This window comes from Megalobrama amblycephala, linkage group LG9 (genome assembly GCF_018812025.1).
Source record: "Megalobrama amblycephala isolate DHTTF-2021 linkage group LG9, ASM1881202v1, whole genome shotgun sequence".
Taxonomy (NCBI): Eukaryota; Metazoa; Chordata; class Actinopteri; order Cypriniformes; family Xenocyprididae; genus Megalobrama; species Megalobrama amblycephala.
In genome coordinates this window covers 38,254,404-38,281,216 of record NC_063052.1, presented here as the reverse complement: position 1 = coordinate 38,281,216, position 26,813 = coordinate 38,254,404, and the positions used below count along the sequence as shown (strand labels likewise).

Here is a 26,813-nt window from a genome sequence, read left to right as displayed (position 1 = left end):
TGTCAAATATGCAATACTCTATGGCTAAAGTAACATCAACATGAGGCATGTATATAAAGTTCATGATCGAGGACTTTTGGGAGTGAAAAACTTTAATCAAGTCTAAAATGGACTGCTGAATAGAAAGTTCAAGATTGTTCAGTAGGTAAAATATAGACTTCTATATGGCTGACGTGAAATCAGAAAGCGTCAGTGAGCGTATATAAAAACTTCAATGTCGAATACTATTTTGGCAAGGAATATGTTCCGTCGGTCAGATATGGACTACTGTCTGGCTTATCTAACATTAGATGAAGTCAATAATTATGTATACAAAATTCATGATCGACAACAACAAAATGTTTAAGTAGGTCTAAAATGGACTTCATACATGACTGAAGTAACATCAGAACGAGTCAATGAGTATGTATTGAAAGTTGAAGATTGGGTACCAATTTGACAGAAATTTGTCCATTAGGTCAAATATGCAATTCTCTGTGGCTGATGTATCATCAGAGTCAATGACTTGATATAAAAAGTTCATCATCAAAGACCAATATGCCAAAAATTTGTTCAGTAGGTCAACATGGGTTCATATATGACTCAAGCAAGATCAGAGTCAATCAATGAATATGTATTGAAAGTTCAAGAGTAACCCAGAAATATGTTCATTAGGTCAAATAGTGACAACAGTATGGCTGATGTGACATCAGAAAGGCATCAGTATGTATATATAAAAAGTTCAAGATCTCCAGAGTACTCTTTGGCCAAGAAATATGTCCATTGGATCAAATATGCAATACTCTATGGCTCAAGTAACGTCAAAAAGAGGAATGTATATAAAGTTCATGATCGAGGACTTTTGGGGCCGAAAAACTTTAATCAAGTCTAAAATGGACTCCTGTATAGAATGTTTGGGCCTAAAGAGACGGGCAGAATAGTGTAATTTTAACAAAACAAGACCAAATTCAATCAACATTTGAATCTTTTCTATAAAAAGCTTTTTTTTTCTAAAATTTAAGTAGATAAGGAAGATGAAATAGATTCTTTTCTGGAAATTCCTTACTTGCCTGTCATGACGGAAGAACAAAATAAAAAACTAGGGTCTGAAATTACTGCTCTGGAAATACAGAATGCAGTCAAGAGATTAAAGAACAATACGTCTCCGTGGAGTGATGGGTTTCACCTCCGAGTGGTATAAAGCATTGAAAGAAACACTTACTCCCATGCTTTTGACAACCTTTAATTGGGCACAAACAAGCTCAGACCCCAATGTCTGGATACAAATTGAATATACAGAAGACTGAAATTCTTTCCTACTGGAGACCTCCGCTGATTTTTAGAAAGACTTATCCATTTAAATGGCAAGCAGAATCTCTCAAATATTTAGGTGTAATTCTCCATAAAAGATTCATCAACAATTATAAAGAAAAACTATACCCCTCTTTTTCCAATATAAAGAAGGACCTTGAAAAATCTTATTCCATACTTAAGTCTAAGCCAAAGGATTGAAACTATTAAAATGAACGTTTTGCCCAGATTCCTCTACTTGTTCCAGACTCTCCCAGTTTCCATTCCTAATTGTTTATTCGATGAATGGAATAAAAATCTCAAGATTTGTATGGCAAGGCAAGAAACCTTGTGTCCGATTTAAAAACGTACAACTTTCAAAAGAAAAAGGTGGATGGGGTTTACCTTGTCTGAAAGATTACTTTATTTCAGCCCAAATCAGAGCATTGCTGTACTGGTGTGATTCAAAATATGAAGCTCAATGGAAAATTATTGAGTGTAGTGTTTTGCCGGAGGTTGCTTGTTCAGGCCTTATTGGCAGATGACAAACGGCTGAGTCATTTGGATGAAATTGAGATTCCCTGGGTAAAATCGGTGCTTACAACCTGGAAAGAGCTGATCAAAACATACAAACTAAACAAAGATGTTAAAATCTTAATCTGGTTTGGCTTATGACCAAGGTTTTGTACCAAACAGAACCGACCTGAGATTTAAGGTCTGGGTCACAAAGGGTATAAAGATTTTTTACCAAATTGTGAAAGAAAATCAAATGAAATCTTTGATGCGTTGAGGGAATCCTTTGGCTTGGAAAAACAGGACTTTTATAGGTATTTACAGACAAGGAGTTATTATAACCAAGAAATTAATCAAAATGATGACCATTATAACAGTTTCACTTTGACTGATGAGGAATGGGAGAATATATGTACAACATGTAGCCGGCAGGATGATTACAACTATTGAGGGCGTGGCCAGGTAGGTAATTATTGGGTTTTTAAGCAGGCACCTAGAAGGGTACCTAGAGATGGGGTCCGATCTTTTCGTGTGGAAGCGCGTTGCCTCGTAGTGGTGTTTGTGCACAGATATGGTCTGAATGAGCAGGTAGGCTAAGTGGATGCTAACTTTGTTTTATGTTCACAAAGCCTTGCTTTATTAAATCAGGACGCTATGTTTTTAACGCAGATGTAAATATTGTGCTGCTTGGTACCGCTTCCGTGTTGGCTTGCGTATGGACACTGTTTGGGTGAACAGGTAGGCTAAATAAATATCTATGTTTATCTCTACAAAGTGGTGTTATATTAAAGGGTTTGATGTTTTTAATGTAGGTGTAAACATTGTGGCTTTAGCGGCTGCTGGTCACGCCCGTCCTCGTTTGATCTCGGACATTGGTTCATGGCTGTGTTTGATTCATGGCTTGAGTTGCAGGTAATCGGAGAGGGTATTTATAATCAAGTGATTTGATTTTATTATTTTTAATGATATTAAAGAATAGTGTGATTATTTTGGGGTATTGTTAATTGTGTTTTTTGTTTTTCATATTAGGTTTAGTTGATCGCTGTTTCTCCTATGTTTGTTTGTGTTTTGTTTTTGTTTTCCTCGCTAGCCTGTCCGTGCATGTGCGCGCTGTATGCCTCCATCGCAATTATAGTTGATGATTGTTGTATGAACTGGACTGGCTAGTGGGTTTCTCTTTTTTTGCATTTTTCATTTTTTTTCTTCTTTTTACTTGTATCACTTCCCAGCCTCGTGTTGCCAGCCAACCTCTATATTCCCTAAATAAGACTGATGCTTTAACACACATGAACCATTTTTTTTTTTGCATGTGGTTTATGCTTGCAGTGTAATTATCTGAGTGTTTTTTTGAGTGTTGTATTTATTTCATGATTTTTTGGGGTTGTTAATGTGATTTACTTTACTTTTTCTTTCAAATTGTTCTGTGTAAAGAAGCTGGCTTGTGTTGGGATTCGGAGAGGGTTGGCTGGTCAGTAATATCTTTTTTTGCGGGGGGAAGGAACTTTTGTCATATGTATTTTGTTGTATTTATTGATTTATTTGTATAAATAAATGACTTGTATGAAGTTTTCTTCTCCCTGATTACATTATAGTTTGTTTTGTAGTCACCCTTGTTGGAAGTAAGAGTGGACTAGTTACAATCTGGTGTAGTCGGCAGGGTGACCATATTTTTTTGTGGTATCTAAGGCTGGGAAGTGGATAGTTTTGCTTGTTCTCTTTTTTTTTCTTTCTTTCTTTTTTTAGGCAGGAACAGCGATCAGCTTGTAAGACGACTATTGGTGGTGATATTGGTCTGGTCTGCTGCAGTTATGGCGGAGGAGCTCCAACAACTACGAGAGCAGTTAGAGCAACTGCGAATGGAAAATGAAAGACTAAGACGACAACCTCAGGGTGGAGGTGTGGCAAGTGTTTTGTCGAGTTCAGCCCCAGAAGGTAATGGACAGCGGCGTGAACAGGCTATATATTTGCCTAGAGAAAGAAAATGTTCTAAATTTTCTGGTAAAGTGTCTCCTGGCTCTCCTTCTCTGGAGGATTGGATTGAAGAGGTGGAGAGTTGTATTAGGGGGAGACATATGTCGGAATTAGACAAAGCCATGTTTGTTTATGATCATTTAGAGGGGGAGGCTCGGACTGAAATTAAGTTTAGGCCTGAGGAAGTTAAAGAGGATTCCACTGAGATATTTGCAGTGTTACGTGAACTGTATTGCTCTTCTTCTCCCTATGTTATTCTACAACAACAGTTTTTTGACAGAAAACAGAAGGAGGGGGAATCCTTACAAGAGTTTTCTCATGCATTGATGGATCTAATGGATAAGGTACGAAAAGCTAACCCTAATGCTGTGTCTGACTATCAGGTGGTTCTGCGAGATAAATTTAGTGAAAATGTTCAGGATCATACCCTTCGTAGAGAACTAAAGAGGTTGGTGAGGCAAAATTCATCGTTGACTCTCCTTGACCTACGCAAAGAGGCAATGCGTTGGGTGGAGGAGGGACAGCCTCAAAGAAGTAGATCAAGTAGAGTAGTTCCTCACTCATTTGAAACTCAAGCTGTTGCTACATGTGAAGAGAATCGGGTGGTTAGTTCTGAATTCACAGAATTGAAGGATATGGTCCTACGTCAACAAGCACAATTGGATTTAATTCTTAAAACTTTGAGTACTCCGGAAGGGGTTGCAAATAATGTTAATAGAATTTCCAGAAGTAGTAGATTTCGCAGAACACCTGATGGCCAACCCATTTGTGTCAAATGTAATCAAGCTGGTCACATAGCAAGATATTGTACGACCAATATGCAAACTAGGTCCTTGCCCGTATCGGGTTCCAGTGGTGGGGCTGTTACCGAGTCTGTCTCGTTGGCGGAAAACTAGAGCCCTCCAGGGTGCAGAGCCACACACTGGAGATGGGAACATTAGGCTCAAAAGTTGATTCTCAAGCCTTTTCTAGTCTGGTGGGGTCTTGTCCAACATTAAATGTTAAAATGGGACCTGTTGATGTGTTGTGCTTACTGAATACAGGCTCTATGGTTACCACTATAACAGAGAGTTATTTTAATCATCATTTTTCTGATTTGGGTACAGGGGGTCTACGTGACTGTGCATGGTTGGCATTGAAAGCTGCAAATGGGATGGATATTCCATGTGTGGGGTATGTAGAACTTGATGTTAGTTTATTTGGGGTTACTTTACCTAGGAAAGGGATTTTGATTGTAAAAGATTCCTGCTCTCCTAGTATGTATGCTCAGAAGGAGAAGATTCCAGCTGTGTTGGGTATGAATATCATCAGAGAGTGTTATGTTAATTTAATGAACATGGTGATGAGCTTTTTCAGACTCCCCAAATGCGAGCAGCTACCCCAGCATGGAAACAAGCACTCCGCTGTTGTCAAAAAATTGAGGCTGTGTCAAATTCCTCTTCTGTATTTAAGGTGAGAGTACAGGGTAAAACTCCTATTCGTGTTGCTGCAGGTACCATGACTATGGTTCCTGTTACCTGTCCTCAAGTTTCAGGTGCTGTGATAGAGTTTCTTTTAGAACCCTTGGGGCCAGAGGAAAATGCCCTTCCAGAAGGTTTGCTGCTGTCTCCCTCTTTGGTACCTGCAGAGAGGGGGCTAGTGTATGCACCCATAGTAAATGTAGGTAGTACGGAGGTATGGGTAGCACCACGCCGCATCATAGGTACAGTTCAGGTAGTGGAAATGGTAACTGCCCCAGGGCCTATGTTACAGATTTGTCCTGAAAGTGTTTATAGTGCCCAGGTGTCTGTTCAATTGGCTGAACCTAGTGGTAACATGGATCTTCCTTCTTTTGTAGGACTTACTGAACAGGAAGCCGAACAGGCAAAGCAGCTATTAAATAATTATCAGATCATTTTTTCTACTACTGAGGGTGATATAGGTTGCACAGCTCTGATTAAACATGAGATTCCGTTAATGGATGATAAACCAGTTCGGCAGCCTTACAGACGAATTCCTCCCTCCCAGTATGACTCCGTAAGGTCTCATATTCAACAACTCTTGGATAGTAAGGTGATAAGGGAGAGTAGTAGTGTGATGTAGCACACATGGTTAAAATGAAAACACCTTAGACATGTTTGTTAAGATCTTTATTTTGTTTGTTTTTACTTAGAAGCAGTAACATGGAAGGTGCACATTCCATGGTGACTGCTGGTAATGTGGAACACTCAATAAGGTGGTGAAATCAAGAAATGTGTGAATATTAATGTATGTGTTTCGTTTCTGTGTCTTACCGGTTCCTGGAAAGCCCAAAAAGGAGTGGCCCGCGAACAGGAAACCAGTTTTATGGCATCCTGAAGGGGAGGAGTTAGTCAGTCAAGGATTTGTGGAATAAGATGTCTTTTACATGTATACTTTGATGAATTATTATGGAGAGAAGCCTTTGGTTAAAGGAAAACTTTATCTTGGATGTGACTTGTGATGTTGAAAGTCTATGTGAAGTGTGAAATGTCCTGATTAACAAATGGAGTGTTGGGATTGGTCCGTTTGAATACTAAGGGAGGGGGCCAGGAGAATAAAAGACCAGTGGAAATGCTTGAACAAGAGGATTGGTGTTTGTTGGGTCTGTAGCCAACCGTTTAGTCTTTTTTTGTTTTTTTGTTATGTCTTGAGTTGTACTTTAAGTAGTTTTTTTTATTATTTGTTTTTTTTTGTTGTTGTTTTTTTCTCCCCCTGTGTTATCTTGCCCAATCCATTGGACATGTTGCCTTGGCTTCTGCTGTGTATAGACACTTGAATCTTTGGATCCTGAAAATAAAGAACTTTTCCATGGACTTTTTCTGGAGTTTTGCCATTTCTTTTGCTGTCAGTCAGCCACGGTATCGACCATCTTACCACAAATGGTGTCAGAAGTGGGATAAGAAGCCTTTGTGGAGTGACTGACAGTAGAAGAGGTAAAACTGCAAACTTCAAGATGACCTCTAGGGGATATGGAGGTCCTCCAAAGGATTACCCGAGCTCATCCAATCCTGCTGTCTGAGGGGGAAGAGGACACTGTTGAAGCTCAAGCAGGTGATTTGGAGTTGGAGGCTGGGGCAACTGAGGAGGCTGTGATAGGCTTGTTTCCTGTGAGAAACGTGCAAGATACTGATAATGAACCTGTGGTGAGACCCAAGACCGGTAAAGTTAGTACACCCCGAGGTGAAGCAGAAGATATTGTGGTGGGTCAAGAGTTTCTTTTGGAGATGAAGAAGTTTATGCAGCAACAACAAAGAAATGAAAAGATATTATTTGATGAACTGAATGGTTTGAAGGCTACTATTTTCCAGAAACCCAAGACAGGGTGGGAATCAGTTGAACAGCTAAGCCAACAAACTCACTACCCATTACCTACACCCAGAACATTTCCACAGGCATCAGGGGGAAGAGCCATGCTGTCAGAACCTCCCCAAACTCATCCCGAAGACCATTTGCCAGGTATGTCCTCACCACCAGTAGCACCTTTTAGACGTTATGAACCACGAATTCCTGATTTTGTTGAAGGTGAGGATGTGGAGAGCTTCTTTGTACGGATTCGAACGTATCGCCAGAACGTGGGGATGGCAAACCGAGGAGTGGGCAGCCCGAGTGGTAACTCTGTTAACGGGCAAAGCTCTGGAGGCCTATGCGGGCATGGACGAACAACGTTCTGGATCCTATGCTGACATCAAAGCTGCGGTGCTGGCCAAGTACAACGTGACTGAGGAGACGTATCGCCTGCGTTTTAGGAGCCTTACGGTGCCAATGGGAGAAAGTGTAAGAGAGACCTACAACCGCATCAAGGGCTTGTATAAGAGGTGGATGCGACCCGAAATGAAGAGCAAGGAACAGCTGGGAGAAACCATCATACTGGAACAGTATCTGCGTGTGTTGCGACCTGACGTGAGAGTGTGGGTCAAAGAGAACCAACCACTGACTGGTGAAGAAGCTGCTAGACTGGCGGAGAGGTACATGGCGGCACATCGAGAGCCACCACGAACCAGCAAAGGTACTGTGACTGTGGGCAGGGGTAAAGTTGAGGAGCCTATAGATAAGACTATGGGAGTGCCTGGGAAACATTCTAATGCCACTCTGATTTGTTTTTATTGCCAGCAACCTGGACATAAGGCTTCCCTTTGTCCCCTTAAAAAGCCCAAAGTGACTAACATGTGTTATGTTCCTAGGAATGAGTGCATTGGTGAATCATCAACAGCTACTGAGAAACATAGTCACCTTATAATGGTAACGGTAAATGGTCAGCCGTGCCCAGGCTTTGGTTGATACAGGTAGTACACAAACTTTGGTCAAATCTGACTTGCTAAATTGTGAAATGTTGAATTATGGTGATACTGTGTGCTTGGGATGTGTACATGGGGATGAACAAATTTATCCAACTGCTGAAGTCACTGTAGTGATAGAAGAACAAGCATACCTGTTAAGGGTGGGGGTGGTTGAGAAACTAGCATTTGATGTGGTTTTAGGGGAAGATTTTCCTTATTTAACTGATTTGGTGGGTTCAGTATCCAAAATGTGTGCAGTAGTTACAAGGTCCCAGACCAAAGGATTGCAACCCCTTCCCAATGCTGATGCTGATCTGTTTTCTAATGCGGGGAAAGATAGAAAAAGTAAAAGACAGAGACGACAAGAGAAGTATAAGGGGAAGGATAGAGTACAAGAGAGCTTACCAAATTTTCCTGACCCTGGGTCTGAGTTTAACTCGCATTGGCAGGTCCCTGATAATTTTAGGGAATTGCAAAAAGAAGATGTTGCTTTACAGCCCTTGTTTGCAAAAGTGTGTGAAGTGGATGGTAAGCCAGTAGAGGTACCAAACTTTGGAGGGGACCGGTATATTCTTAAAGAACAACCTTTTGTATCTGGCTGATACCGAGAGTCCTAGATTAGTGGTACCTAAGGCCCTGCATCAAATGGTTTTACATCTGGGTCATACCATCCCTTGGTCAGGGCATTTAGGCCAACAAAAAACATATGAGCGGGTCAGTCAACGATTTTATTGGCCAAAAATGTACCAAGATGTGCAGGACTATTGTAAAACTTGTACTGAATGTCAAATGGTAGCACCTGTTCGAAGATCTGATAGAAGTTATCTGCAACCTTTGCCCATTATTGGAACTCCATTTGATCGTATAGGGATGGACATAATAGGTCCCTTGGTTAAAAGTAGTTCGGGTCATCAATTTGCATTGGTGATCTGTGACTATGCTACTCGATATCCAGAGGTGTACCCCTTGCGTTCAGTACAAGTTAAGCACATTGTGAGATGTTTGGTAGATTTGATTTCAAGGGTTGGAGTTCCGTCCGAGATTATCACTGATCAGGGAACAAACTTTATGGCTAAAGTGATGAAGCTACTGTATAAACATCTAGGCATTAAGGGAATTAGAACTACACCATTTCATCCTCAAACCGATGGTCTTGTCGAACGGTTTAACGGTACCCTGAAAAACATGCTTAAGAAGTTTGTTGACGAGTCTGGGAGGGATTGGGATAAATGGATCCCGTTTCTTCTCTTTGCATATAGAGAGGTCCCTCAGTGTTCAACCGGTTTCTCACCTTTTGAACTTTTGTTTGGCAGGCAAGTTCGTGGCCCCCTGGACGTGCTCAAAGAAGGGTGGACAGCAGAGGAACCAGCCCAGTGCAGTATCGCTTCATATATTTTACAGATGCGGGACAAGTTGGAGAACTTTAGAACTCTGGCTAAAGAGAATTTAACTGCCGCCCAGCGAAAACAAAAGGTATGGTACGATACACATGCCAGGGAAAGGAATTTTAAACCTGGACAAAAAGTTCTGCTATTATTACCATCAGGTACCAGCAAATTGTTGGCCAAATGGCAGGGGCCGTATGTCGTGACCAGGAAACTGGGTCCAGTGACCTACGAGATTTTGTGTCCAGAAAGAAAACAGCCTAAGCAGGTCCTACATGTTAATCTCTTGAGAGAATTTAAAGAGAGGGTGTCTGATCTCAAAGGTCCTGAGGATGTCAAAGGTCAAGTGATGATGGTGAGGGCCATACTGGAGGAAGAGGATGAACCTGATATGGAGCCAGTTCGTTTATTGCTGAAGGCCCCAGAATGTTATTCAAATTTGAATAACCAACAACAACAGCAACTAACTGAGGTACTTCAATCTTTTCCCTCTCTTTTCCAGAAAAGACCGGGTCGGACCGAGATCTTGACACACAACATCATCCTGAAAGCCTCTGCTCCCATACGACAGAAACCCTATCGAGTTCCAGAGAAGATGGTGGAACAGTTAAAGACTGAGATCGAGACCATGTTGGAAATGGGGGTTATAGAACCATCGAAAAGTGAGTGGTCAAGTCCCATACTATTGGTCCCTAAAAAAGATGGAGGAGTTAGATTTTGCACTGACTTCAGAAAACTTAACAGTGTCTCGTGCTTTGATTCTTATCCGATGCCTCGTATTGACGAGTTGATTGAGAGACTGGGTAAAGCATCCTTTATGACTACATTAGATCTGTGTAAAGGATATTGGCAAGTGCCCCTTGATCCTTCTTGCAAGCCCTACACTGCCTTTCGATCTCCCTCAGGGTTATACCAATACACTGTTATGCCTTTTGGATTACATGGAGCACCAGCCACTTTCCAAAGGTTGATGGACCGTGTACTTACGGGATGTGAGCAGTATGCAGCTGCATACCTTGATGATGTGGTGATATATAGTGGGTCCTGGCAAGAACATCTACGACATCTTGTGGACATTCTGAAGAGGCTTCACGAAGCTGGGCTCACCATCAACACCAGCAAATGTTCATGGGCTCAGACGGAGGTGAGGTACCTGGGGTATTTGCTGGGGCATGGACAGATCAGACCACAAGTGGAAAAGCTTAAGGCCATCCGAAACATTACTCGTCCTCAAACTAAAAAGCAGGTGAGATCTTTTCTTGGTTTAGTCGGCTGGTACCGCCGATTCGTTCCCCACTTTGCATCACTGGCTACACCTTTGACTGATTTGACTAAAAAGAGTCCTGCTAAGTTTTGTTGGACGAATGAGTGTGAAGAAGCCTTCAATGCCTTGAAGGATTTGTTATGCAATGAACCAGTGTTACAGAGCCCTAATTTCTCTCAGAGATTTATTGTACAGGTGGATGCTTCTGATGTTGGCCTGGGAGCCGTACTGGTCCAAGGAGAGGGTCATGAGGAGAGACCAGTTTTATTTTTGAGCAGAAAACTCTTTGAGAGAGAGCGGAAATACTCAACAATTGAGAAAGAAGGACTTGCCATCAAGTGGGCTGTGGACTCCCTGCGGTATTACTTGCTGGGGCGTGAATTCACGTTACGGACTGACCATCGTGCCCTGAAGTGGATGCAAACCATGCAAAACAGTAACTCAAGGATACTGCGCTGGTGTCTGACTCTGCAGCCCTATGTATTCACAATTGAGCACTGTCCAGGTAAGAAAAATATTATTGCAGATTATTTGTCCCGTTTGCCAAATTTAGACCATCCAGAGGGGGAAGAAGGGGGAAAATGTGATGTAGCACACATGGTTAAAATGAAAACACCTTAGACATGTTTGTTAAGATCTTTATTTTGTTTGTTTTTACTTAGAAGCAGTAACATGGAAGGTGCACATTCCATGGTGACTGCTGGTAATGTGGAACACTCAATAAGGTGGTGAAATCAAGAAATGTGTGAATATTAATGTATGTGTTTCGTTTCTGTGTCTTACCGGTTCCTGGAAAGCCCAAAAAGGAGTGGCCCGCGAACAGGAAACCAGTTTTATGGCATCCTGAAGGGGAGGAGTTAGTCAATCAAGGATTTGTGGAATAAGATGTCTTTTACATGTATACTTTGATGAATTATTATGGAGAGAAGCCTTTGGTTAAAGGAAAACTTTATCTTGGATGTGACTTGTGATGTTGAAAGTCTATGTGAAGTGTGAAATGTCCTGATTAACAAATGGAGTGTTGGGATTGGTCCGTTTGAATACTAAGGGAGGGGGCCAGGAGAATAAAAGACCAGTGGAAATGCTTGAACAAGAGGATTGGTGTTTGTTGGGTCTGTAGCCAACCGTTTAGTCTTTTTTTGTTTTTTTGTTATGTCTTGAGTTGTACTTTAAGTAGTTTTTTTTATTATTTGTTTTTTTTGTTGTTGTTTTTTCTCCCCCTGTGTTATCTTGCCCAATCCATTGGACATGTTGCCTTGGCTTCTGCTGTGTATAGACACTTGAATCTTTGGATCCTGAAAATAAAGAACTTTTCCATGGACTTTTTCTGGAGTTTTGCCATTTCTTTTGCTGTCAGTCAGCCACGGTATCGACCATCTTACCACAAGTAGTCCTTACTCATCCCCAATTGTCCTGGTGCAGAAGAGAGATGGAACGATTAGGATGTGTGTTGACTATCGTCAATTAAATGCGAAAACTAGAAAGGACGCTTATCCACTGCCGAGAATTGAAGAGTCTTTGGATGCTCTGACTGGTGCAAGGTGGTTTTCCACCTTAGATTTAGCAAGTGGGTACAATCAGGTTGAGGTGGCTGAGACCGATAAGGCAAAGACCGCTTTTTGTACTCCATTTGGATTGTTTGAATTCAATCGTATGCCCTTTGGGCTGTGTAATGCACCAGGGACATTCCAAAGACTCATGGAACGGCTGTTTGGGGATAGGCGGTTCTCTTCTTTGCTTCTGTATCTAGATGATATAATTGTGTTTTCCTCTTCTGTACAAGAACATTTGTTACGGCTGGAGGAGGTTTTTAAGCGATTGCTGCAGGAAGGCCTTAAGATCAAATTGAGCAAATGCAGTTTTTTCCAGAAACAGGTGAAATATTTAGGGCATGTAGTGTCTGAGCAGGGGGTTGCCACTGACCCTGACAAAGTGGCAGCAGTAAAAGATTGGAGTCACCCAGTACATCTTGCAGAGCTTTGTTCATTTTTAGGTTTTGCCAGCTACTATCGCAGGTTTATTGACGGATTTGCTAAACTGGCCAAGCCTCTTCATGAATTGGTGACAAGATTGAGCGGTTCTGCAAGAAAGGGTAAGACCCCACGGCTGACTTTAGCTTCTGTGTGGGATGTAGAGTGTGAGAATAGTTTTCAAACCTTGAAGGCAAAGCTGGTTACTGCACCTGTGCTTGCATATGCTGATTTTCGTTTGCCTTTTGTACTGGAGATAGATGCAAGCCATCAGGGTTTGGGGGCAGTTTTGTCCCAAGAGCAGGGTGGTAAGCTTCGTCCCATTGCCTATGCCAGCAGGGGCCTGCGGAGGACAGAGCGGAATATGGAGAACTATAGCTCCATGAAACTGGAGTGTTTGGCCCTAAAATGGGCTGTATGTGATAAATTTAGAGAATATCTGTTGGGTAATGACTTTGTTGTCTATACCGACAATAATCCTCTCTGTCACCTGCAGACTTCGAAGTTGGGTGCTCTGGAGCAACGATGGTTATCACAACTGGCTTCTTTTAATTTTGTGATTAAGTATCACCCAGGAAGGGTTAATCAAAATGCTGACGCCCTGTCTCGGCAGGTCATGAATAATGTGTTCCCCGGAACAGAATTTCCTCAAGTTTTACAGCAGCAGTTGAGGGTGAAATCTCCAGAGCATGTAGTTAGTGCAAATGAAGTTGCTGCATTGCCTGGATGCTCACAGGTAGATCTTTCTTGTTTGCAGAGGTCAGATCCAATTATTGGCCCCATTATGAAGGCCTGGGAGGCAGGCAGCATTTTACGCTCTACAGAATTGACTGGTAGGGATCGAGCTGTAAAGGAACTGGCTAGGCAGTGGGACCGGTTGCGTGAGAAGGATGGGTGTCTCTATCGCTTAGCATATACTCCTGATGGTCATAGAGAGGTCTATCAGTTGTTGCTACCCCAAAAGCTTCAAAGGGAGGTGTTTAGCAGTTTACATGATAGTCATGGGCACCAAGGGAAAGATCGAACAGTGGAATTAGTGAAGCGTCACTGCTATTGGCCTGGGATGGTGAGGGATGTGGAGCGGTGGTGTCGAGAATGTCAATTCTTTTCACACTGCATGACTATCTTGGCCAGCATTCAGTCGCTGTTGTGTTCAAAATGCATGATGGATCGGCGACAAAAGGTTTCACACTGCATGCATTTAGAATAGGAAGAATCTCAAACAACTCTGTCTGGCACTCAAACTACGTTTCACAACCAAACACACGGGAGATGTGACAAGGAAACAACGCGATATCACACATGCAATACCGGAGTTCTCAAGTGAGACTGGGTTTATTATTAAAAACGGTAACCCGCAAGAAGCTTGCAATACGAATGGCCTGTGTGCTGATTTGCAGAGAAAACAAGAAAAAGAAAAGAAGAATATGGAGGAGGAAATGGTTGGAAATGGTGCCACCGGGCTTTGGCCCGTCATCGCTGCTCGCAGCTATATTTATTATTAGGGCCAAAGCCCTGTAAGGGGCTGAAGGCCCTATTGTTTTCTTTAGGATTATTAGGGCCAAAGCCCAAGGGGCTGAAGGCCCTATTGTTTTCTTTAGGATTATTAGGGCCAAAGCCCAAGGGGCTGAAGGCCCTAGTTTTCTTTAGGATTATTAGGGCCAAAGCCCAAGGGGCTGAAGGCCCTATTGTTTACTTTAGGATTATTATTATTAGGGCCAAAGCCCTGTAAGGGGCTGAAGGCCCTATTGTTTTCTTTATTATTACTATTATTAGGGCCAAAGCCCTGTAAGGGGCTGAAGGCCCTATTGTTTTCTTTAGGATTATTAGGGCCAAAGCCCAAGGGGCTGAAGGCCCTATTGTTTTCTTTAGGATTCTTATTATTATTATTATTAGGGCCAAAGCCCTGTAAGGGGCTGAAGGCCCTTTTGTTTTCTTTAGGATTATTATTAGGGCCAAAGCCCTGTAAGGGGCTGAAGGCCCTATTGTTTTCTTTAGGATTATCATTAGGGCCAAAGCCCAAGGGGCTGAAGGCCCTATTGTTTTCTTGTTTTCTTTAGGATTATTATTAGGGCCAAAGCCCAAGGGGCTGAAGGCCCTATTGTTTTCTTTAGGATTATTATTATTAGGGCCCAAGCGAATTAGCGCGCAGGGCCCTCTTGTTCTTCTAAGGATTATTATTATTTTTAGGGCCAAAGCCCTGTAAGGGGCTGAAGGCCCTATTGTTTTCTTTAGGATTATTAGGGCCAAAGCCCTGTAAGGGGCTGAAGGCCCTATTGTTTTCTTTAGGATTATTATTATTGGGGCCAAAGCCCAAGGGGCTGAAGGCCCTATTGTTTTCTTTAGGATTATTATTATTATTTTTTTTCCGACTATTCGGGCATTTTTGGGGCCCTTACCATGCTCGAAAACTCATGAAACTTTGCACATACATTGGAACCCGCGGCCATCAGGGCCGGGCAGAAGCTGGTACCCGGGCGTGGCAGGAGGGCTCGACAGCGCCCCCTTGAACAGGGTCCGAAATTTTGGTCTCTATATCAAACACGCTTGCACATATAAGTATAAAACTCAGTACACATATAGACATCATCGGGCCAAACAACTTTCGTACTCTAAGTTATACGTCACCTCAACAGGAAGTAAGCTATTACGGGTTGTTTGAAAAACACATGCTCTGGAATTTGATATACTCCTCCTAGGCGATTAATCCGATCACCACCAAACTCGGTCAGCATGAAGTCAAAACATTGATGAAAAATTGCCAGCGGATTTTTGATATCTCGAACAGTTTGGCCGTGGCGAGGCAACGAATTTATGGCGAGAAAAGGGAAACAGGAAGTGTGTTATAACTTCTGCATACATTGATTGATGTTTATGAAACTTCAGCGGTGTGTTCGTTATAGGAGTCTGATCACATGGATGTGACTATTGTGAGTCAAAGTTATAGCGCCACCAACTGGCAGCAAGAAGTGTGTCACTTTCAAAATGCATTGAGTTCACTCTGTTATGTTTACCTGATTTGCTTCAAACTTCATCAGTGTAATGTCAATACAGAGCAGATGTAGACCTGTGACAGGATTCTTGATATTTTAAATATTGTTGCCATGGCAACACATCAAACTTTAATAATATTCTTGAGTGTTTTTGAGGCTCTTAACATCCTTCAAATTGCATGAAACTCGATACACACATCAGTATTGTCAACCAGTAGACATGGACAAAGCCATAGAAATGGGCGTGGTGGAGGGGCTCAGTAGCGCCACCTTTTGACAAAAGTGGGGGGGTTAGTTTTCCTACAGTCACCAAACTCGGTACACATATTGTTCTCATCAAGCCGGACAATTTTCTAATTTACATTCATTAGCGCCAACCAACAGGAAGTCAGCTATTTTGGTTTGAATGTTAATTTTTTGAAAAAACAGGCTTTGAATTTAATACTACTACTCCAACAGGGTTTATACAATTTACACCAAACTTTTTTTACTTTGTGCTAATACATTGAAGTTGTTTAATTGCAAACGGATTTTGGATATCTCAAATGGTTTGGCCGTGGCGAGGCAACGAATTAAGAGCAAGAAAAGGGAAACAAAGTGTTATAACTTCTGCATACATTAATTGATTTTGATGAATCTTCGGCTGTGTCTTCGTTCTACAAGGCTGATCACATAGATGTGACTATTGTGAGTCAAAGTTATAGCGCCACCAACTGGCAGCAGGAAATGTTACTTTCAGCATGCTTTGAGATCACCATCTTATGTTTACCCTATTTGCTTCAAACTTCATTTAAATAATGTCAAAATATGTCAGATGTAGACCTTTGAAAAGAATTGTGATATCTCAAACACAGTTGCCTTGGCAACGCATCAAACTTTTATATTGGTTTTGAATGCTTTTGAGACTCTTAGCATGCTTCAAATTGTTTGAAACTCCACACACACATCAGGATTGTTAGCCAGTAGACATGGGCAAAGCCTTAGAAATGGGCAGGGAGGAGGGGCTCTATAGCGCTACCTTGTAGTGCAGTAAATGTGGAGTGAATTTGACAGTCCTTTTATGCTTAACTGTTTTAAATGCCCATTGCCCGCCATGCACAGTTGCCCTGAAGCCACAGGAGTGGCGGTGCCACCGGGCTTTGGCCCGTCATCGCTGCTCGCAGCTATATTTATTATTATTTTTTTTTCCCCACGTTTTTGGGGTTTTTGGGGCCCTTAACATACTCAAAAACTCTTGAAATTTTGCACACGGGTCAGAACCCGCGGCCATTACAGCCGGAGAAAAGCTGGTACCCGGGTGTGGCAGAGGGGCTCGACAGCGCCCCCTTGAATTGGGTCAGAAAACGTGGTCTATATATCAAACACGCTTGCACATACAAATATAAAACTCGGTACACATATAGACTTTATCGGGCCGAACAACTTTCGTACTCTAAGTTAAACGTCACCTCAACAGGAAGTCAGCTATTATGGGTTGTTTGAAAAACACATGCTCTGGAATTTGATATACTCCTCCTAGACGATTAATCTGATCACCACCAAACTCGGTCAGCATGAAGTCAAGACATTGATGATGAAAAATTGCCAGCGGATTTTTGATATCTCGAACGGTTTGGCTGTGGCGAGGCAACGAATTTATGGTGAGAAAAGGGAAACAGGAAATGTGTTATAACTTCTGCATACATTTATTGATCTTTATGAAACTTCACGAGTGTGTTGGATGTAATAGTCCGATCACATGGATGTGACTATTGTGAGTCAAAGTAGAGACCGAGTCTGACGAAGTAGAGACCCTCCGTAAAAGCTTTTAATATAGAGAGAAAAGAGATTAAATGCAATAAATAGATCATATTTCTGAACGGATGTGGCCACATGAAGCTGTCATCGGGGTGAGAAGTCGACGAGGCACCAACGGAGAATCGGAGTGTTGCAAATGAGCTTGTTTCTTTGAATATGAAGTTATTGCCTTGGTGAGTCTCATTCTAAATCATATCATATTATGTGAGAAAAGAGTCACTAACTCAATAAGTAAATTGATATGAGAAGTGACATATATATGCCGATTTATATGCGCTGTAGTAATAGCACAAGGGCTACGAGTGCTAACGAGCTAATGAGATGTCATGAAATGTGACGATTAAGTGTCAATAAGTTCAAAAAGTGTTGAAATGATGAGTTAATGTATTATTTGAAGTGTATACAAGATATTTGCTGTTGATGTTTGAATTTGATATTAATTGTTTTGCTTTGTTTATGCAAGGCTAGGTTTTTTCCCTATGTTTATTTCTACGTGATCTCCTGCGAGAGTTTACTGTTTTGTGCCATATTTATGGTGCGTTCAAGTCATGTCGGAAAGATCGTATTTACGAGCAGAACCGACATGAACGCCACCACAATGTCGTAAATACCAGTGGGAAGCTCGTAATTTTCTTTAAGCTCCGATCTGTACGAGTTGGGGGCGTGTCAGTCAGAAACATAGTGAAATACCACAATACTTACAGGTATTTAGCAGTGACATTGTTAGGCTTTTCTGTTTACAATGAAGTAAGCTGATTACCAGTAAAAAAATACAAATTACATTTTTTTTATTGTGATGTATATGTAACAATAAAGTTTACAATGGCTTCATAAATTAATAAAAAAAAAAAAGTAACATACAACTAATGCACATTCTTTGCTCTACATTTTTTAGAAGCAGAAGTGTTGTTATTTTGTGTAATTAATTTAGAGAAGGCACACCGCCATCATACTCAGACAAAAGTGACTTGAACGTACAGTCGTACACACGACTTCCCACCTCATAAATACGAACTTCCCAGGAGGACTTGGACGCACCATTAATCCTTTTGGAGAAGAATTGTCTGTGTATTAGACGCAATTAAATGTGCACAATGGTGAGCTACCCATGGACCTGGTTCCACTTTGAACTGCTTTGAAATCATCAACTGGTAGGAAAATTTAAATTTTATTTTATTTTTTTTGGACCCCATAACAGTATATATCATGAGTAATAATCACACAACATATTTTTTATGAATAAGCATTTATTAATAAAAAGTGAAAAAAAAAAAAATGTATAAAACTTTTCCTTCTATCACTTTGAATGTGAATGTGGTTTGAATGAAGTCTGTGTTTTGCAGTGATAGTCCCTAAGACAGTTCTTTTCATTTGAGAAGCACAGGCGAACATGCACTTAATACAGTGTATTTGTGTATCCATTATTGCAGTGTCTGCAGCATCCTCTCTTCGTTTTTACTGGTAAATGTGCAGTCATGTCTTTGTGTACATCCAGACGGGGTGGTCCGATGACATCTTGGCATTCTGAAATGGAAAAAGTTAAAAAAAATAAATAAGTGAATAATACATATGGGTCTTATATTGTAGTAGATAAACTGAAAAAATAGACAGGGTGGTAGACCATGTGTTGAGGGTAGAGATCTAAGAATTATCCATCAAAGTATTATAATTTCAATGCAAATGCTAATCAAAATTCTAATCAAAATACTGTCTGGATCACCTATTATGCTTTCTACATATCATACTAAAAGTAACACATGCATACCCCCAGAGTACTTACAGGTTCATATTCAAGACCATTCACAGACATTCAGAGCCTGTTTTTTATATCCTAATGCTATAAACTGCTACCTGGGCAACACTCATAAAAAAAATCTCAGGAACATTTAGAAGTTAAAAAACAAATAAACTACAAGGATACAGGGAGTTTCAGATACTGCTCTGGATGATGGAGTTTCAAATTCCACATACAATTTATTCCTATGTTTAATTATTGTCTAAACTAAACTAAGTACAAATTTAACAGAAAAGCACATTTAGAACTTAGTAACAATGAATCTAACAGTTTAAATTTCAATTTGTGACCATGTGAGAAGTGCAGTGTCCTTATGTGATGTGTAGGAGCACAGGCTATTTTGACTACCACTCTAGCCCAATGTTGTAGAATTACGACATGGTATAACAATCGCTAAATCAAATTTGATTAATGTTTTCCAAAATAACTAAATATATCTGTGTTCTAGACATTGTAATAAACACAAAAAAAAAAAATATAAGGAATTTTACTTGAATCTTGACAAATCCAGTCATGTAAAAAAAAAAAGGAGATGAGCTTGATGCGAAATTTGCAGGTAGAGTGAGTTCATGGTCAGATGACCAGACATATAAACACTTCTTCTATCCAATAGCATTGTGAGGACAAACAGTAGAACCCATTAACTATGTAAATGTGGTCTTGAGAGAAAAAAAACAAAAAACATTTGCAAGCCTTTTTTTTTTTTTTTTTTTTTTTTAATTGTTGAAAGTGGTGTAACAATGGTCTTTACCTTTTAACCCTTTTATTGCAGACTCACTGTGCTTCAGAGTTTATTGCCAACTCTAATCAAACACACCTGAAGCAGCTAATCAGGCCAGTTTATTTGTAGGCCACTGACAACATAGTATTACATTTATTAGTTTGATAATTAGGTTAATTCAAATTTTAAAAAAACTGCAAAAGATAACTTCACACTCATTTGAATTTGAACTATGACACTATATCACTATTGTTACAGGACTAGTTTTCTAAATGTTCAAGTTACAATTATTATTTTTACAATTAAATTATTTTTATAATAAATTATTGATATAATTCAAATTATATTAAAATTATAATAAAATCTTTAATTACATTTCACAAGATTATAAAAGTGGCTGTTTAAAATAAACTTAGACATGTACCTTATTATTACCTGACATTAAAATTGTCTTTGCAGGTTCTGTGATTTGGCTCTATTTATTCATTTTTTTCATTTTATTTTTTGTCTTATACCACACATATTAAAATTAAATGAAAGCATGCTTTTGGTGCATAAGATTGGTGCACAAACAACAGCTCAGGGAAGTCAAAAAACGCATGAAGAGAAATGTGAGGATTATACAACATCAGCAATCACAGACATTCGCATTAAGGCTGGATTAGTTTTTTCAGAGCACTGTGGAGTTTGCACAAATAACATGTAATTTGGTCTAGAACTTTTATAGGGGTTGCCTGAGAAAAAACCCAGACGTTTCAGATTAGGATGATATTCTGCACTCATTTGAAATTGATTTATAACATTCTGTGACATGAAAGTCATTTCAATTTAAATGATCATGGATGTGGCTTTTGTGGTTTGTTATCATAAAAGCATCAGCCACTGCAGTAAATGTGTAACCGTTTTAAATGCCCACTGTCCGCTGTGCACAGTTGCCCTGAAGCCACCGGGGTGGCGGTGCCACCGGGCTTTGGTCCGTCATCGCTGCTCGCAGCTATATTTATTTTATTTTTTTTTAGGTTTTGGGGTTTTTTGGGGCCCTTAACATGCTCAAAAACTCTTGAAATTTTGCACACGGGTCAGAACCCGCGGCCATTACAGCCGGACAGAAGCTGGTACCTGGGCGTGGCAGGGGGGCTCGACAGCGCCCCCTTGAATGGGGTCCGAAAACATGGTCCATATATCAAACACGCTTGCACATACAAGTCTAAAACTCGGTACACATATAGACCTCATCGGGCCGAACAACTTTCGTACTCTAAGTTATACGTCACCTCAACAGGAAGTCAGCTATTATGGGTTGTTTGAAAAACGCATGCTCTGGAATTTGATATACTCCTCCTAGACGATTAATCCAATCGCCACCAAACTCGGTCAGCATGAAGTCAAGACATTGATGATGAAAAATTGCCAGCGGATTTTTGATATCTCGAATGGTTTGGCCGTGGCGAGGCAACGAATTTATGGCGAGAAAAGGGAAACAGGAAGTGTGTTATAACTTCTGCATACATTGATTGATGTTTATGAAACTTCAGCGGTGTGTTCGTTATAGGAGACTGATCACATGGATGTGACTATTGTGAGTCAAAGTTATAGCGCCACCAACTGGCAGCAAGAAGTGTGTCACTTTCAAAATGCATTGAGTTCACTCTGTTATGTTTACCTGATTTGCTTCAAACTTCATCAGTGTAATGTCAATACACAGCAGATGTAGACCTGTGACAGGATTCTTGATATTTTAAATATTGTTGCCATGGCAACACATCAAACTTTAATAATATTCTTGAGTGTTTTTGAGGCTCTTAACATCCTTCAAATTGCATGAAACTCGATACACACATCAATATTGTCAACCAGTAGACATGGACAAAGCCATAGAAATGGGCGTGGTGGAGGGGCTCAGTAGCGCCACCTTTTGACAAAAGTGGGGGGGTTAGTTTTTCCTACAGTCACCAAACTCGGTACACATATTGTTCTCATCAAGCCGGACAATTTTCGAATTTACATTCATTAGCTCCGACCAACAGGAAGTCAGCTATTTTGAATGTTAATTTTTTGAAAAAACAGGCTATGAATTTTATACTACTACTCCTACAGGGTTTATCCAATTTACACCAAGCTTTTTTTAACTTGTTGCTACCACATTGAAGTTGTTTAATTGCAAACGGATTTTGGATATCTCAAACGGTTTGGCCGTGGCGAGGCAACGAATTTATGGCAAGAAAAGGGAAACAAAGTGTTATAACTTCTGCATACATTAATTGATTTTGATGAATCTTCGGCTGTGTCTTCGTTCTACAAGGCTGATCACATAGATGTGACTATTGTGAGTCAAAGTTATAACGCCACCAACTGGCAGCAGGAAATGTGTTACTTTCAGCATGCTTTGAGATCACCATCTTATGTTTACCCTATTTGCTTCAAACTTCATTTAAATAATGTCAAAACATGTCAGATGTAGACCTTTGAAAAGAATTGTGATATCTCAAACACAGTTGCCTTGGCAACGCATCAAACTTTTATATTGGTTTTGAATGCTTTTGAGACTCTAAGCATGCTTCAAATTGTTTGAAACTCCACACACACATCAGGATTGTTAGCCAGTAGACATGGGCAAAGCCTTAGAAACGGGCAGGGAGGAGGGGCTCTATAGCGCTACCTTGTAGTGCAGTAAATGTGGAGTGAATTTGACAGTCCTTTTATGCTTAACCCTCTGGAGTCTGAGGCTGATTTTGGGCCCTGGAGAAGTTTTGACATGCCCTGACATTTGTGCTTTTATCAGTTGGTTATAAACATATTAATGACAAAAGTGTCATTACACTGTATTCAGCACAAACTAGGCTACCATAATATGTGAGGAACATGTATGTACATGTTTGTGTTTTTAAAGGAATAATGTTTATGCGTGGTTATTGGAAAAAAAAAAAGAAGAAAAAAAAAAAAGTAACTGAAACAATACCTCAAAATGCATACTAAATGTTTTTTCACAAGACTTTTGAGAATTGTATATTTTAATGTAGAGTTTTTGCTTCAAAATGATGTGGAAATGATCCTCCCTACTCTGACACATAAAACATTGTATTGATTTTAAATTTCTAAGACACTTTTTGTTTAGGTAGGCCATATGCGAAGAGGTGTGACTCTTCATGAATAATGAAGTGATTTACACCTGGGGAGATTAAGACCCTGCCCCTAATGAGCCGCATAATGAGCCATTCAGTCAGGAATGTGACTGAGTCAACTAAGAAAATGCAAAGACAAGACATATCATTGTTTTTTTTTCTTTTTTCTTTAAAATAAAGTTAACAATATAATCCACATATAAACTAGGGTCAAAGGCACATTTTGTGTATACAGGCAAATAAAGGTAAGGTTTATAAAAAAAAACCCCACTTTTACACCCTATACATAACCTGCTTGATCACATATAGATAATCTTTGCAGCCCAATGGTCAGTGAGAGGTGGTGAACAGAGAATCTGAACAGTCACACATCTGTGTGCAATTTTTGAAAACAGTTCCTTTTCAACTGAAGACACAAGTAAATGTCACATGCCTGGCATTTCCAAGGTGTGTCTTGCCTTTTACCAAGCTGTACTTTGCAAAGCATGCAGTTCCGACGACCAGCGGTGGCATTATTCCTTGCATCTGATGTCAGCTCTGCTCCTGGAACCGGTACATGGTCACTTTTGGTCTGTTTTGGAGCTGCTTTCTGTGACGACACACCACAGAGCTCTGCAATAAGCTGTTCTATGAACTCTTTATGGGTCATGGTATCGTATAGGTCTTTGTGTATAATGAAAGCGTTTGTGGCAGCAATGTCCAGGAAGTGTAGAAAGATCTTTCTGTACCACTTCATTGTTTTGTGTTGTGTTGTGTAGTATTGTATCAGCTGATCAGACAGGTCGACACCCCCGTGTGTTGGTTGTATGCAGTCACAGGTGCAAGACACAGAAAAGTCTTTGTCCTCCATGTACCTTGTGATTTCACCCTCCTCTGCACAGTGTCTCCACTATAAGCAGCATGGATGGTAGAACAGACAGATATATGATGATTTATCATATATATGATATATCATCATCAAATATATTATATATATATATTATCATCAAATATGAATCTTATGAATATTATCATAAAATATTATCATCAAATATGATGATTTGCTACTTATGAAACATTTCTGAACAATTGTAAACAATAAATGTTTCTTGAGCTGCAAATCATCATATTAGAATGATTTCTGAAGGATCATGCGACACTGAAGACTGGAGTAATGATGCTGGACATCACAAGAATAAATGACTTTGTGAAATATATTCAAATAGAAAACAGTTATTTTAAATTGTAATAATATTTCACAATATTACTGTTTTTACTGTATTTTTAATTGAATAAATGCAGCCTTGGTGAGCAGACGAAACTTATTTTAAAAACATGAAAAATCTTACAGATTTCAAACTTTTGAACGGTAGTGTATATAGGCCTACCATATAGTGGGTAAAAGTGTACTTACTCTTTCTCATTTCCGCCTGTGTTGCTGCGTGCCCTCCTAGTGGGAATTGCAGGTGAATGTGAGAGTGATGGATCCACATTCCTAAAAAAAAATTGTCAAAAAAAACCTGTTATTATTAGCATATAAGATAATACTCTCATACCATTAGCTATGCATAACTGACAGGAAAGTAACAGGTATACAAGCATGCTGTATATGTCTGTAAATTGGCCATCACCGGACAAAGTGTGCGAATGTGTAAACGTTTACAGTCTGCTATATCAGTTAGCACATTTAGCAAATAGCAACATGTTCGCGCATTTCACAACCAAGCATATTTTAGCACATTCACGCCTATCATATACGCTAGATACGCTATATATATATTTATATAGATAGATGTAAATATAAGGCAAATATAGATGTACGCTTATATATAAAAAAAAAAACACGTCAAATAATTTAAGTATATCAACAGAAAAGCATTCTATTTATAAGCATTTTTATGAGATAAAGTTTTTTTTTTTATATATATATATATATATATATATATATATATATATATATATATATATATATATGAAGAGTTTGGTTCCAAAACGCGATAAACGCCATTTTCAAAAAATTGAGTTTCCACCAAAATCAGTATTGTATCTGGTCGGTATTGAAAAGTCATTTATTAATTTTGCGCAAAATGCGATATCCGTCGTGTTATTCTGTCATGTTTTCTCCCTTTCTTTCCAAAACGCGACAAACGCCAGTCTCCCTTCTCTGCAGAACGCGATATATCCGCTCAACCGATCACAGCGCTCCATTCCACCCACTGTAAACATTGAAGGCTTTTTTAAAAGCCGTTTTTAATACCAATGTACTCGGCAAATGTGTTTATTTAACCGTGCGGTGGCGCCAGATACTATTTAATCGTAATGACAAATAATTTAACAAGATTCATTTTGGGAGCGACGGCTGAATGTATTTTTAGTAAAATGCCTGTATATAAGATAAATATTGGCAAAGTTGAGACTCTGTCATGTATATGAATCAACTTACTTTGTTGTGTATTTTCAATTTGAAAAATAACTTTTATATTGATGGATTAATTGCATTTTGAAAAAAAGTGTCATGGATTTATTGCATTTTGGGGAAAAAAATAATACGTTTTTATAATAAACTTTTTAAAATCAAAATGTAGATTTGAATTTTTTTATGTTTTTATAACCAAAAGATGCTATGTGAAAGTTTGAAACAGAAAATAGTGGTTTTCATCTTGCCACTTTCTTGGTAAAGAAAACACCTTTTTACTCAAATGAATCAAAATGGAGTTATTGCGTTTTGGAACCAAACTCTTCATATATATATAAGGCAAATATAGATGTACGCTTATATAAATAATTTAAGTAGGCCCTATATCAACAGAAAAGCATTCTATTTATAAGCGTTTTTATGAGATAAAGTTATATATATAGTTATATAGATAGATGTAAATATAAGGCAAATATATATGTACGCTTATATAGAAAAAAAACACGTCAAATAATTTAAGTAAAACTAAATCACTTACTCATCAGAAACTGTATCTTCAGCTGGATCGAGTCGCTCTTCAAAATGCAGACGTTCATCGTCAGAGTCGTGTTCTTCTTCCGAGGAAAGAGTGAACTCTTCCTCACTGTCCAGGACCATCTGAAGAGCCTGCTCACCTGTGTAGCATGCCATCTTCCAAACGCGAAGGAAAGCGAATGTACTTTTACTTTTAGTGACGTTTTAGAATGATGTTTGCAGAGACGGAGACGGCAGGACAGCACACCCTGTATATTTTATTTATTTTTAAAAAGCACAAAGTTTTATTTTGATTGTGAGTGTACACAAAAAAAGAAGACATTCTATAGTTTCAATTGATATATTACTTATGTCTCTATGACAAAAAATGACGGAGTATTTTAAGTCTGTTTTGCTGCAATGTGAAAAAAAACCTGCAAAACGCGCCGGCGCGTTTTCAGACCTCAGAGTGTTAACTGTTTTAAATGCCCATTGCCCGCCATGCACAGTTGCCCTGAAGCCACAGGGGTGGCGGTGCCACCGGGCTTTGGCCCGTCATCGCTGCTCGCAGCTATATTTATTATTATTATTAGGGCCAAAGCCCTGTAAGGGGCTGAAGGCCCTATTGTTTTCTTTAGGATTATTAGGGCCCAAGCGAAAATTCGCGCAGGGCCCTCTTGTTTTTCTAAGGATTATTATTATTATTTTTTTTTTTTATTTTTATTTTTATTTTTTTTTTTTCGTCTTCCGGGGCTTTTTGGGGGCCTTAACATGCTCAAAAACTCTTGAAAATTGGCACACACATTGGAATCCGCGGCCAACAGGCCG

At 39.7% G+C, this 26,813-nt stretch overlaps 1 protein-coding gene and 1 long non-coding RNA gene across 2 annotated transcripts; both read left to right on the top strand.

The window, feature by feature from the left end:
* The first annotated feature begins 2,207 nt into the window (after positions 1-2,207).
* On the top strand, positions 2,208-3,330 carry LOC125275821. The gene is made up of 4 exons (XR_007186517.1): positions 2,208-2,370; positions 2,452-2,520; positions 2,595-2,694; positions 2,812-3,330. It is a non-coding gene; the product is annotated as an uncharacterized LOC125275821 (long non-coding RNA).
* Positions 3,331-6,722: 3,392 nt separating this feature from the next.
* On the top strand, positions 6,723-8,031 carry LOC125276266. Its single transcript, XM_048203769.1, has 3 exons — positions 6,723-7,075; positions 7,146-7,209; positions 7,276-8,031. The coding sequence occupies exons 1-3, from the start codon at positions 6,723-6,725 to the stop codon at positions 8,029-8,031; spliced, it is 1,173 nt and encodes a 390-aa protein (XP_048059726.1).
* Positions 8,032-26,813: the final 18,782 nt, after the last annotated feature.

Excerpts from the sequence above, each read along its gene's own strand:
- LOC125276266 (XM_048203769.1), top strand. The coding sequence starts at position 6,723 with ATGGAGGTCCTCCAAAGGATTACCCGAGCTCATCCAATCCTGCTGTCT. Across the intron at positions 7,076-7,145 it reads TTCCAGAAACCCAAGACAGG|GCATCAGGGGGAAGAGCCAT; the intron begins GTGGGAATCAGT and ends ACATTTCCACAG. Across the intron at positions 7,210-7,275 it reads TCCCGAAGACCATTTGCCAG|GTGAGGATGTGGAGAGCTTC; the intron begins GTATGTCCTCAC and ends ATTTTGTTGAAG.